Below are 12,783 nucleotides of genomic sequence, written 5' to 3' on the forward strand. Positions count from 1 at the left end.
TTGGTATAAGATATACTTCTGTTGCTTTAGACCTCTGTATGTTTTCAGGTTGAACTGTTACGAGTTAATAGCAGATATGTGTATATAGAACAGAGGAAGGCAATTTTGGGCCTGCAGATACTTTTAAACTACAGTTCCCATAAAAACTCACCACACTCTATGGCCCGTTACAGACGGGTGTTTGCTCCGCCCCAATACGTACTAGGGGTTGGCTGAGGATGTAGCGTCCAATCAGGCCTCACCCCTAGTATGTACTGGGGACATCAAAATGGCGGCGCCCTGTACACATGGGCACCGCCATTTTGACGTGATGGATGCTTAGCGTCTGCATGTCGCGGTGTGGTTGTGACGCCGCAAGTGCGCCATTGGTGCCTTGCAGTGCCACAACTGCACTGCAAGACCCTGCTTTTTGCAGGTTCTTTTTGCTGCGCTGGGGAACCGCGCAGTTTGTCCGCTGTGGCTCCCTCGCGCAGCAAACACGGGCACTGGCAGAGTGCCCTTTTGGGGCGCTCTGTAAAGCGCCTTTGATAGATAGGTCAGATGGGAACTGTAAGTCATAAACATTACAGCTGCCCACTTCAATTCAGAACAAAAGTAACTACTGTTTCCCTGAGGTACAAAAGTTACTGATTTTTGTAATGCCCCCTTTTAAAGTTCCGTGAATATATATAGATATTGTGTATGTATGTCCAGGCAGTTACGTGACCAAAAATGTAATGGCCTTAGCTCAATGGGAAACAGACAGTGAAATAATTGCTTCTGTTAGCAAATTCAAAAAAGGAATAATCTCTCCTGCACACTACAGCCCTTATGCATCCAAAAAACCTGCTCAAGAAACAGAGAAAACCAGTTTTGGGGTTGCACCAAGAGGTGAAGGTGGGGGAGGGAAAATTTAACCAGCTGTGCAATGTTGGATTTGCCAACAAAGAATCAGTAGAAAATTATTTGAGAACATGCACCAACAAAAAGTGGTCTAGCAAAAACATTGTGCCTTCTATTTTGTAACCGAACACATACAAACTGGCACAACAACAGTTTCAAAGCTATGCATTCCTGTAATTAAGGTAACTGACCTGGTTCTTTTGAATGAATGTGATTTCCCAGAACCAAGACAGGAGGAGGTTCAGGGGGAGAATTTCTCCTGCCAAGACTCTGTTTAGTTCCAAGTTCACAATTCGATTCTGAGAAAGAATAGAAAGCAGTCAAAAATAAAAGCCGTTAGATCTCAGCAGGAAGGCATAATATGATAATTCCAAGCCTTGTGGCATTTTACTACTGTTTTATAAATTCTGTAAGAAATGCCAGTACATAAGCCTTTAACAGAGTTTGATATCTATCGGCAACTTATAAGAGTTCCACCTCATGTGCTCATCTCTAGTAATATACAAAAACACGTGCACAAAAACTAACCTGTCATTAAGGCATCTGAATTTTTTTGGGTGCCTTTACTACCATCTGGTTCTTCAAGGAACACATCTTTTTCTGACTCTTTCCTCTCACTTTGGACTGACTGGCCACTCTGTCAACAATAAAAAGATTAGAAATGAAGGGGGGGGGTGAATAAAAGTACAAATTCAAGGCAGTCAGTAGACGTTATTGTCTCACAACAGGCACTCACTTCCTTCAAAGCAGCACAGGGTGGTGTTTTTCTTTGTTGATTTAGTTCTCTATCTTCTGGTGATAAAATAGTTTTAGCACAAGCTGCATTTTCTTCTGACTGTGATGCAACCAACAGAGGCTGGACTGAAATGTCAAAGATCTTCTCATAGTAGGTTATGAGGAGCTCCACTACTCGGGCTTGGTATGGATAGTCCACAAGCGAAGAGAGAGATAGCGTAGCATCTGTTTGGCGTGGTCTGATCAGAGTTGGGCCAAATATAATGCCAAGATTGCTAGCAGACATTTTATTTTCATCAGAGTGTTCAGTAACTCTATACAGAAGAACAAAACCCATCAAACTTTATGGAGTGTCTCAAAAAGCATTACAAACAGAACATGGTGTTATTTGGTACAACAGAATACTAATCAAATTGCTACAGAATGTTAAAATTCATGCCAGTGTGCTGAAAAAGTAGGAGGCCATCAACACCATACAAATATTGCCACATTTCCCCCCATAAATTAAAATTAAATGCATATTTCTGAATGTATACATAAGTCGACTTGTAATTCCCTTACCTGTGCAGATGACCTAAAAGAAACTGGAGTGTGTTATAGTTTGGTGAAGGCAGAAGTTTCAGCAGATCTTTGATTTTAAGAATGATTCTGTTCAGTTCAATACACACTGACTGCCTTTTTTTTGATCTGGGGCTCATTTGCTTCATATCCAGTTCCTCATTAATGCTCTGACTTTCTTTTGCAAGTCCAATGAATTCATTATAAAGCCGAAACAAAATCAAAGGTTCAGGGAGCTGAAAAAAGAACATCAAAAACTTAAAATCCGCAATTTTATCTAAATTCACATCCCTCTCTTCCTTTTCTAGTTCTTTTTCTTTTCTGCAAGGCTCCTCCTTATGGATATTACCCAGCCTCAGCATGAAAAGCATATTGCAATGCACTAATAAAATAAAGAAACCAAATGTTAGAGTTGTAGATTTTAATAAAACCATGCAGAACTATCTTTAATCAATATAGTAAAGTAACAGGACCCCTATAGAGGTTGAGATTAAGTCTGTTTATAATTTTAAATTTGAGCTTTTAATATTTCATTTACTTTTCAAATAGGTAGACCATAATTATCAATCCTTTAAATCACAAAAATAGAGAAGTGAGCCTCAAAACCTGACCTTGCCCATGTAGAATCACACTGAACTCCCTTTAGGTCAGTGGTTCCCAACCTGTGGGTCGGGACCCCTTTGGGGGTCGAATGACCCTTTCATGGGGATCACCTAAGACCAGTGGAAAACACCTATTTAATTACAGTTATGAAGTAGCAACGAAAATAATTTCATGGTTTTGGGTCACCACAACATGAGGAACTGTATTAAAGGGTCGTAGCATTAGGAAGGTTGGGAACCACTGCTTTAGGTCTTTCAGCTTCTCTCAGTTTAACCTAACTCACTCAAACTCTTGGAAAAGAGCAAAGTGAAATTGTAATGATAAACAAAATGAAAATAAATTATTTTATTAAAATGTGAACTATGCATGTAAGATAAAATGTAAAATGCAAACTATAGTACACATTTATGGAAACGTAAAACAATTATCTTCATTGTCAGTTTTACCTAAAAACAATAACCAGAGTGTGCATAATGTGTTTTAAAGCAGTGTGTGTGTGTGTGTGTGTGTGTGTGTGTGTGTGTGTGTATTTTTTCTGGTTTGCTAAGTTTGGCTCCATCCTTTTACTTTACCAGAACTATTGCATTGTTAAAGAATGTGCAAAGACAAGGAAAGAGAGGAAGGCAATCCAAATACCACTTCTTTCTGTCCATTTGCAGCACTGCTGCAATTAAACTTTCTGCCCCAAGATTCTGGTATTGTTTTGGATCTATTAACTCCATCTCCAAAAGGTCAGGATTTGGGGGAAGGGTCCAGTTATTCTTTAAGTGGTCCTCTGTCTCAATAAATAGGTTTGGAAATAACACTGATTTTGAGGATACCTCCTCCTAAATCTAAACCAGTGTATCAAGGCTGATCCCGTGGATATTTCTGGAGTGAAAAATACCCTTGTCAGACTATTTTACATGTGACCGATACAAGATCACAAGCAAACAGTATCCCTAGACAAGAGGCAAGTGTTTTTAAAAGTCCAAGTTGCCTCACAAAGAACATTTTCTTAAGGATTAGTGTGCTTCTTGGGTGGTGGAAATAACTTTGCCTTACCATCTCAAGCATGTTAAATAATCTTTCCAAAATCCACAGCTAGTCAGAGCTTTAGCCCTACTTTAAAGGTTAGCTTTAGTGACCCAGCAAGTACAATTTAAGACAATATTTTCCCATAGTGGCCAAGAATATCTTAATTATATATCTTTAGCTTAAGATGGTAGCACATGTGCTGGTAACCTCAAGGCTGGACCTCTGCAATGCACGGTACACTGGGCTACCGCTATACCTTAGTACAAACGTCATTTAGTTCAAAACATGGAAGCCAGATTGGTTACTGAAACATCTAGAAGTGGAGACATGTGGGCTGGTCACAAACAATTGAGGGTGGGGTAGTAATGAAGAATCTGTCCCAGAAGAGCCAATCTTTAAAGAAACTCTGACCTCCCCTCTCTCCACCACAGCAGAGGCTCTTTGGCACTTCCAGCCACAGCATAGAAAAGGGGAGCGAGAGGTATAAAGCAAGAGTTTACATCTACTTTTTTACCGACTGTAAAAGAAGCAATGGCCCTCTCTTCTCTCACTGCCATGGCCTGGTAACCCCAAATAGCCACTACCACCATTTTAAAGCACCATTACCATACTGACCCATGTATAAGTCAATCCAGGTTTTTTGGGTCAATTTTTTAGCATAATTTTTTTGACTTATACACAAATACTGTAAAGAATGTTAGGAATGTTACTTGACACGTCCCCATCTTTTATGGGACAGCAATGATGAAGTTCTTCACCAAATGTCACAATACTGGCTATCATACAACAGTGGAAAAGAAACACATTCACTCCCAGCTAAACTGTCCAATGTGCTAGCCAGCATGAATAACAATATAAGCAAACATAATTACCTGACGAAGATATAATTTAAGGACATTACTTATATCGTGTGCATAGAGTTCAGATAATTCCACCAAGTCCTTCCCATTTTCAAATGCCTGACAGAGCTTTTCAACTCTTGATTTGGCTCCATTCACACGGTAGATACCCTTAAAAAGAAGGAAAAATAACACAGTTAATTGCAAAAGCAAAGTGCAAATAATTTTAGAAATAGGGTGGTTGAAATTCACTGAATCTTTACCTTTACATTAAGGGCTCTGCTTTCAATTTCAGAGGTACACTTTTTTATGATGAATGGGATGCCATCAGGGGTATTTTTGGCAGCCTGTGTAAATTCTACTCCAAAGAGATGAAGTCTTCCGTGAAGCTTTTTGTGTCCACACTGAATAGCTAACGTCTCCAAACATTTCTTGTGACAAGCAAGTGAACACTAGAAGAAAAACAAAAACAAAGAAGCATTCAAAATAGTTTCAAAATGAGAGCAGGGCCAAGGCATCTACTTTTCATGTGATCAGATCACCTTGCCCTAAACTAGAAAGTACAGAAAAGGCAGTCACTGAAATTTGTTAAGTCCACAGAGACTTCATACATGACATAGAACAAAGTCGCCCTCCAGGCAGGGGCGACCAGGACACAAGTCTCATTAATCATGGCAACAAAGAGAGGGACCAAACAGTTTTAAAACCAAGAGGAGTTTTAGTCCATTTTTACATGTTTTTGTTGACGCATTTAAAGTTGTTACTCATTACACATCATCTTGGGGGTCCTGGTGCATTAAGAGGCAATAGAAAAATACCAGGAAGGAAGGAAGGAAGGAAGGAAGGAAGGAAGGAGCGGACTTGTGTCCTGGTAGCCTAAATCAGCCAAGAAAGGCAGAGGTTAACTAAGCAACATGCAGATTGCTTACAAATAAACCTAACATTGATATTTGTCTTCTGTCCTAATTACACAGTGATTACCTCCATACTTTACATCTTCACAGCACCCTCAGAGTGACAGAGGTCTTTAATCCACAGATCCCATACGGAGGTATCAAGCACACAAAATACAAGTTCCTTTGTGCCTCTCAGAATGGAATTAAAAGAGATAACATAGTATGTCCATTCAGTTGGGGAGTGCACAACAGAGACCAAATTAAAAGGGATAACACAGTATGCCCATTACAGTTAAGAAATACAAAGCAAAGACCAAACGCGTTTCAACTGGAGCGTCTTCGTCAGTGGTCATATAAAACTAATATAGCAGCCTTGTAAGGTATCTCATATGGTATATAGGGACATCCTGTCACTGTTGGTCCTCATAGACATTATATCATGCCTAGGATTAGGGTGTCCCACATGTAGTTGCAAGCCCTGTGCAATCCACAGCACAATTAAATCATGTCATACTACAACCTGTTTTACATATGACTTTATGGAAGCAACAGAAACCACCCACAAAACTTTACATGGAAGCAAAGAAATATTTGCATTCCTTACCTCTTCACATTCTGCTCCATGGAATACCACCAAACTATCACATTCTCTGCATTTAGATGGAGCTCTCAGCTTCCTCAATTTGTGTGTTTGTGCTGCCTTAGACAGAAGAGTGTTTCGAAAAGGTCCAGGTGAACTGGCAATTTCAGATGCTAAATCATTTAAACCTTGGAAGACAAAGTTATTCTATTAGCTATTCACTGTATTATGAGAAAAAAGTATTAGCATGAAAATTGGTTCTTCATTATGCATTAAAATATCTGGTTATTTGTTCCATAAAGTGGCATCAAGATATCTCTGTCAATAATAAAACGTATAATTTCCTCAGTCAAATCAAGCTAGCTTCTGATTTTATTTAAGAATATATACCTTTTTGGAAAGATTATCTAAGAGGTTAGCTACCTATTCAGAGAAAAAGAAGTATCTTCTTGGAACTTCAGGACTAAAAGGTAGTATGGCATAAACCGTTATGTACTAGAATGTACTTAATTAAGATGTAGTAAGGTTATCCTGAGTTGAGGGTAAATATACAGTTGAGGTAAACTGTGATATAATCCCTTTGCTATTTCATGCTGTCCTATCTCCAAATGTATTTTGCAAATTTCGGCGGGTTACAGACCGCCCATTTGGGGCGGCCTGCACCCGCCCCTTTCCCCGGTGTATCGGGGCCTCAGTGGTTAGACCGGCAGCTGCTGAGGTCCCGATCCGCCGCTTTTCAGGCTGTGGGGAAGTGGCAAAACACTGCTTCCCCGCAGCCTGAAAAGGGGTGTCCCTGGGGCTTCAAGCCCCAAGGACACCCTGCAGCGGCGGGAAGAAGGAGAAAGGGGCTGCTTGGCCCCTTTCTCCTTTGGTCCGCTGGGCGCAGCCATCTGAAGGCTGCGCCCAGCGGACCAAACCAGGAAGGAGCTCCAAAACGGAGCTCCTTCCTGCTCCGCGGAAAGGGCGCACTAGACGCCCTGGCACGGAGCAAGGACGTCACGTCCGCACCGCCCCATATAGAGGCGGCGCGGTCGTTACGTCCTCATGGCGGCGGCCGTGCGGAACGGCCACCGCCATTTTGTGCGCGCACTAGGGTTAGGGGGGTGCGGAAGCACCGCACCTCCCTAACCCTAGTACGCGCTCCGCACGTACTTTAGTGCCCATCTGTAACGGGCCTGTCATTCACATGCTCTGGAGAAAGGTTTTTTGTGGGTTTTTCTGAAGATGCCAGCCACAGATGCTGGCGAAACGTCAGAAAGAAACTCTGCTAGAACATGGCCACATAGCCCGAAAAACCCACAAAAAACTATAGATGCTGGCCATGAAAGCCTTCGACTTTACTCTGGAGAAAGGCTTGGACATGAGGCTATAATCCTAAGCAAGCATGTGGAAGATTGCAGGCTTCAGCTAGGGAATAATTGTATCATTTAATAAGTGTTTGGAACAGTTCACAGTTTTGTAATTCTCCTTTTGGAAAAGTTAACCTTTAGCCAAGTCACACATTTCTACATGGTCAAGTATTATATTGTGAGCTTTGATGTCTTCTGCCAACAAAGCACCCAAGCCAAAAGAGAAGCTGCTTACTTTTTCCTGCTCTGGTATCAAACAGGTGTTTAGCAGATGCATTAACATAAAAGCTGAACAGCTGCACCTATTTTTTCCCCATTTTTTCTCAACTGCAGAAGAGAATTTTGACCAATAAATTTTATGCATTCTGCCAGTTTAATATAATTTACTTCTTTGATCAAAGGAATACATTCCAGTCATCTCATCTGCACTGATTTTTCCGACAACCCTCAAGAAGGCTCTTTTATTTGACTAGTACTACATAGGTCTACTTGTAACAAATGATAAGTTTACTCTAAGGTATCAAGTACCACAATCTGAAGGTGACGGTGGTTCTCTCTCATCAAGATCATCTGCAGATGACATGGTACCAGTAGATGGTGTTCGGGGAAGCCTTCTTTTAAAGTCACCTACCAAACAGACAAGATGCTTTAGTTTTTCTTTTTTTAAAAAAATTCTACCTATTCAATGACTTCTGATGCAAGCATCATTCAATACTCTTATAATTTAGTGCTTGGAGGTTAAATTTTCAATACCTGGACTTGCAGATGGAGAATCTACAGATCGTGATTCACTGCTTCCTCCAGCACTTTCCGAATCGCTGCACATTCCTCCACTTTGGTTACCAACTGACCAGGATCTGAATGGCGGTGGCCCTCGCACGGCTTAAAAAATAATGAAAGGCTATAAATTCCATGACTTCAGGATCCTCTTCAGGTATAAAGTTGATTCCTACGAATATTTCTTGGCTTTGGCACACTTTTTTATTAAAATTTGAAACACCTTTTGTTACTGGAGTGTATGCAACAACTACACACATCCCTTTGTGTTTGTGTGAGCCACTCATCCTGATGTGCTCCCCATCAAGTGATAGTCAGAGGCACTGCTGCTGAACTAGGACACTCAAAATACAGCCATCATGACTAATAATGCATGACTATCAAAATGCAAAAATTTCAACAATACTCTTTCATTTGCTACTTGACTTCTGACTCATTTATTTGCAGCTAAACAATACAGTTGACTCTTCGTACCCCCCCCCCCCCCGGCACGGATGCCAAAAATCATGTGACCTGAAGTCCTGCTGTTTTTAATGGATGCACACTAGTGTGGCTGCATGCACGTGCCACCACTGGGGAGAATGGGGTGGGGCCATCCCCGGATGCTGCAATCCGCCAATGGAAAGCCTGTGGACATAAACGGCCAACTGTATTATCTATCTTCTCATCACATTTTGCTGGTTTACTGAGATAGCTATTAATGCTAAAGCTGAAAAACATTGCAATTAAAATGTGAAGAGTCTAAGAGTGCAGCTACACTGCAGAAACAATGCAGTTTGACACCACTTTCATTGCTATGGCTCCATTGTATACAGTCCTGTGACTTGTACTTTTGTGAGGTACCAACACTCTGTCAGGGATGGCTAAAGACCTTGTAAATTACAAATCCCAGGATTCCACAGGATGGAGCTACAGCACTTAAAGTGATGTCAAACTGCATTATTTCTACAGTATAGAGAATCATCGAATCATAGCATTGGAAAAGGCCACAAGGGCCATCCAGTCCAACCCCCTGCCAATGCAGGAAATCTCAATGGAGATGCTTCCTAAGATAAGATTTATATATTACATAATACATTTGAGCACTGCTTCATATTACATGATAGAACTGAACACTGGGTTACTGCAGTAACCTATTAACAATGACTACTTAGCCATGCAGATCTGAAATATTACCAGAGACATCTGTGCTGCTTGAAGACCGTTTTTCTCCAATCTTTTGAGAGCGCTGACAGGTTGGGCTTGTAATGTCTTCTAAGGACTGAGTAGGAAAATCTCCTGAGCATTGAGATAAGTTTCCTTGTGATGTATGGATATTGTTTGATCGTTTAGTGAAAACCCTGAACGAAGGGACAAGGCAGTTATTTGAAAGTGTGAACTAGCAATGCTCTCCATTAAAAAAAATACATTATACTATGCAGTTCTCCTTTAAGGCTTTAAATGCTTAAAGGGTAAGTTGATAATCATAAATATAAACACACTTACCAGTAAGTCACACTGAATTCAGTGGCTTACTTCTAAAAAGCAACTTAGGACTAGGCCATTTATTATAAACCTAGGCTACAAGGTCAGACACATCAGAGATCCAGTGGGGTGCATCTGCATGAATGTTTCTGTTATGAAGTTGATACTGCTTTTTGGCTTTGTTGTAGAGTATTAAGGCAATCACAGTGCTGATGAAATAGACTGTTTGTGATTGCCTGATAAAGGAAGAAGATATCACATTTATTTGTTCCGAGCACCCAGTTCTTTCTAATAAAGATATTAATTCCAGAATTTTGTTGCCAAATGTCATTGGTGCTTAAAAGATTTAGCCATGGGCACAACAATTTGTTATGTGTTAAATTAGTGTTCTAAGTATAAACATCGCATGAAGGTTTTGTACTTTGGTTGTCAAATGCGATCTCTAATGTTCTGCATCTGAAAAATTACATAGCATCCTGAAGACATACTTAGTCTTCAGCTGTATTTGACAGTGTGATCTATTCTTTATCATCGTTTCTCTATCCTTCAGCACAGAAGCAACTATTTAGTAATCTCAACAATTTGGATAACCAACACATTAACATATCATGAAACCAATTGAAGAATGACCTAAAAAAGGAGACTAAGTGAAGAACTGGAAATTTTCTGGGGTGCTCATTCAGATGAATTAATTAAGCTACATAATTAAAGACAATGATCTCTGGAAATGGAGAAAGATGGAGCTAAAGCCAGATTTATGAAAGGAAGGAAGTTTACAGACAAGAATATCAAAACATTAACATTGAATTTCTGAGTTACTATTGGCTCAAGTTTTATAGGAAGCATTTTGTGAAAATTTTCATTTTCTTCGAAGCTTTCAAAACAAAGAACAAAATAACTTTTAGCCAGTGCCAAAAGTACCAATAATGACAATGCGGCAAAGCAACAGTGGGCATGTTCCAGGGCCCAAATGGTCACACTGTACCGTTGTGGACTCCCACAGAGCTCTGAAAGGGTGCAACACCCCATCATGACTGCCATTTTGGATGGCTGGTTGTTCAGATGCTTGACTCAATAGTGGATATTGCTGTTTTAACTTGTTTTATATGATGTTTTTAATTTGTTGCTTTAACTTTTAGATTGTACACGATAGGCAGGCTTTTATATTCTTGATTTTACTTGGTTTTGTACAGCGCTGTGTATATTTACGGCGCTTTATAAATAAAGTTAGTAATAATAATAATGCCTTATCACTTTTAGCTGCTTTTCTGACAGACTATTGGGGGTTCTCTGAGGATGCCAAGAGCTGCATTAGACACCCCAAGAGACTGCATATCGCCCTTGAACCACAGGATTTCCATCCTGCTATAAAATAAAATGTATGCAAATAAACGTTTCAGTAATTTTATGAATACATTTGAGAGGATTAGTAGTAGTACCATCAAGTATTAGACTAACTAACTGATAGAAAGATATGTTTATGTAAAAGTTAAAAGCATAATTTGGGACCAGGCTAGCTGAATGATCACTATATTCCACATGGCCTGACTAGGCTTTAAGAGTCTTGGGGAAAGTATTTCTGTCTCCTCTGTCACTGCCTTCTCATTCGCTCTTTCCAGGTTCTGTCACTCTCTGGGAACAGAAGCCAGGCAAGGTGCATCTTTGTGCATTACTATTAAACATCTTCAAAACTTTTTAGTGGAAAGGCAAGTTATACATTTAATGAATAAATAAACAAAATGTGCAGTTGTTGATTCTTGCTATTATAAATCTGTAACAATACTAAGTTCTCGGTCATTTTACCATCAAATATATTTGATAATGTATGTGTATGTTTACACAAATACTGTGTTCAAGTGTTTGTCATATTGCTTTACAGTGGGCCCTCAGTATCTGTGGGGATCTGTTCTGGACCCCTCCACGGATACCAAAATCCATGGATGCTCAAGTCTTATAGTACTCAATGGTGGTGCAGCCATATATACAGCTCAGGTCTAGACTACAGTATATCAAAATCTGTACCTTTCCAAACAAACGTACCAGAGTTTTAAGATCTTTCTCTTGGTCTTGCCAGAATCATAGGCTCACTTGGTGAGGATGTAAGAGAGATATTTCTCAGTGACTGCAGTCTGTCTGCATTCCTGTTGCCGGCAGGCAAAGAGTGTTTTGTTTAAGCAGACTTTTAATGTGTAAGCAGGGGAGCTTCTTATTGGGATGTTTTATTTATATTTTTAAACTTCTGTATGTCTTTGAAATGATTTTATACTGTTTTATGTGGTGATTTTCATTGTTTTTAAACCATTATTGTGAAGGCTTTTTTAATTGACACTGTCTGGGGGTGCCCTTGGGTTTGTCTGGCAACGGCCTTGGATCCTACTCTAGGAGAAAGGTGGCATACAAATGAAATAAATAAATAGTTATTGTTTTAAAATTCCTTCTAATTCTAGATAAGTCTTAAAATCTGAAAGCCTGCATTGTTCTCTCAAAAAAAAGTAAAAACTACTTGCAGCACCATTACAATGTATTCTAAAAGTGATCTCAATACTCAACATGACAAAGAAACAGAGAGAAAGGATCACAATCCCGGAGCACAGATACTGTCAGAGGAGGGAAGGTCTGAAAATGGGTGAGTGGGGAATTGAATGGAACATCTTGAACATGAATACTGCACACTACAATATTTTGTTCCATGTCCTACTTGCCCCTTAGCACTGTGGAAAGAAAATGATTTCGGGAAAGTTCCAATTGCATTGCTTAGCCTACCTCCTCCTGCTGAGCCATTCTGCCAATCTGGAGGTGTAATGTTAGGGAGTTTAGAGAAAACAGTGATTAATAAACCTGGAACTAGTCATTTCTAACCTTTCACATAAAAGACAACCACTACAAGTCTCTACTCTATAGGAAACATACAACAGAAGGCTTCTTCATAATCAGCCTATTGTGACACCAACAATATTATCCTATTCCTCTCTGTCTATTCAGATCGTTTTGTGTGAGTACAATATTTGGAAATAAATGATGAGTGACAGCTAAGCCACTCATTCTGGTGATCAGACGTTTGCCTAGCTAACATCTTTCTTTTG

General features: G+C 39.9%; 1 protein-coding gene across 3 annotated transcripts in view; it reads right to left on the minus strand.

The window, feature by feature from the left end:
* Window positions 1-12,783, minus strand: part of ARHGAP29 (Rho GTPase activating protein 29) — an 82,309-nt gene that overhangs the window by 5,876 nt on the left and 63,650 nt on the right. For 2 of the 3 annotated variants that reach the window (XM_089515706.1, XM_089515707.1), the window contains exons 14-24: window positions 12,464-12,490; window positions 9,413-9,576; window positions 8,213-8,341; window positions 7,988-8,086; window positions 6,135-6,298; window positions 4,898-5,086; window positions 4,668-4,805; window positions 2,179-2,411; window positions 1,619-1,931; window positions 1,411-1,519; window positions 1,074-1,181 (exon numbers count right to left, since the gene is read on the minus strand). In XM_089515706.1, coding sequence (XP_089371832.1) covers window positions 1,074-1,181; window positions 1,411-1,519; window positions 1,619-1,931; window positions 2,179-2,411; window positions 4,668-4,805; window positions 4,898-5,086; window positions 6,135-6,298; window positions 7,988-8,086; window positions 8,213-8,341; window positions 9,413-9,576; window positions 12,464-12,490 — 1,673 coding nt within the window. The remainder of the gene's footprint in view (window positions 1-1,073; window positions 1,182-1,410; window positions 1,520-1,618; window positions 1,932-2,178; window positions 2,412-4,667; window positions 4,806-4,897; window positions 5,087-6,134; window positions 6,299-7,987; window positions 8,087-8,212; window positions 8,342-9,412; window positions 9,577-12,463; window positions 12,491-12,783) is intronic. The other variant, XM_089515709.1, reaches the window with a different exon arrangement.

This window comes from Sceloporus occidentalis, unplaced genomic scaffold (genome assembly GCF_023333645.1).
Source record: "Sceloporus occidentalis isolate IW3139 unplaced genomic scaffold, rSceOcc1.0.p SCAF_3, whole genome shotgun sequence".
NCBI classification, from domain to species: Eukaryota; Metazoa; Chordata; class Lepidosauria; order Squamata; family Phrynosomatidae; genus Sceloporus; species Sceloporus occidentalis.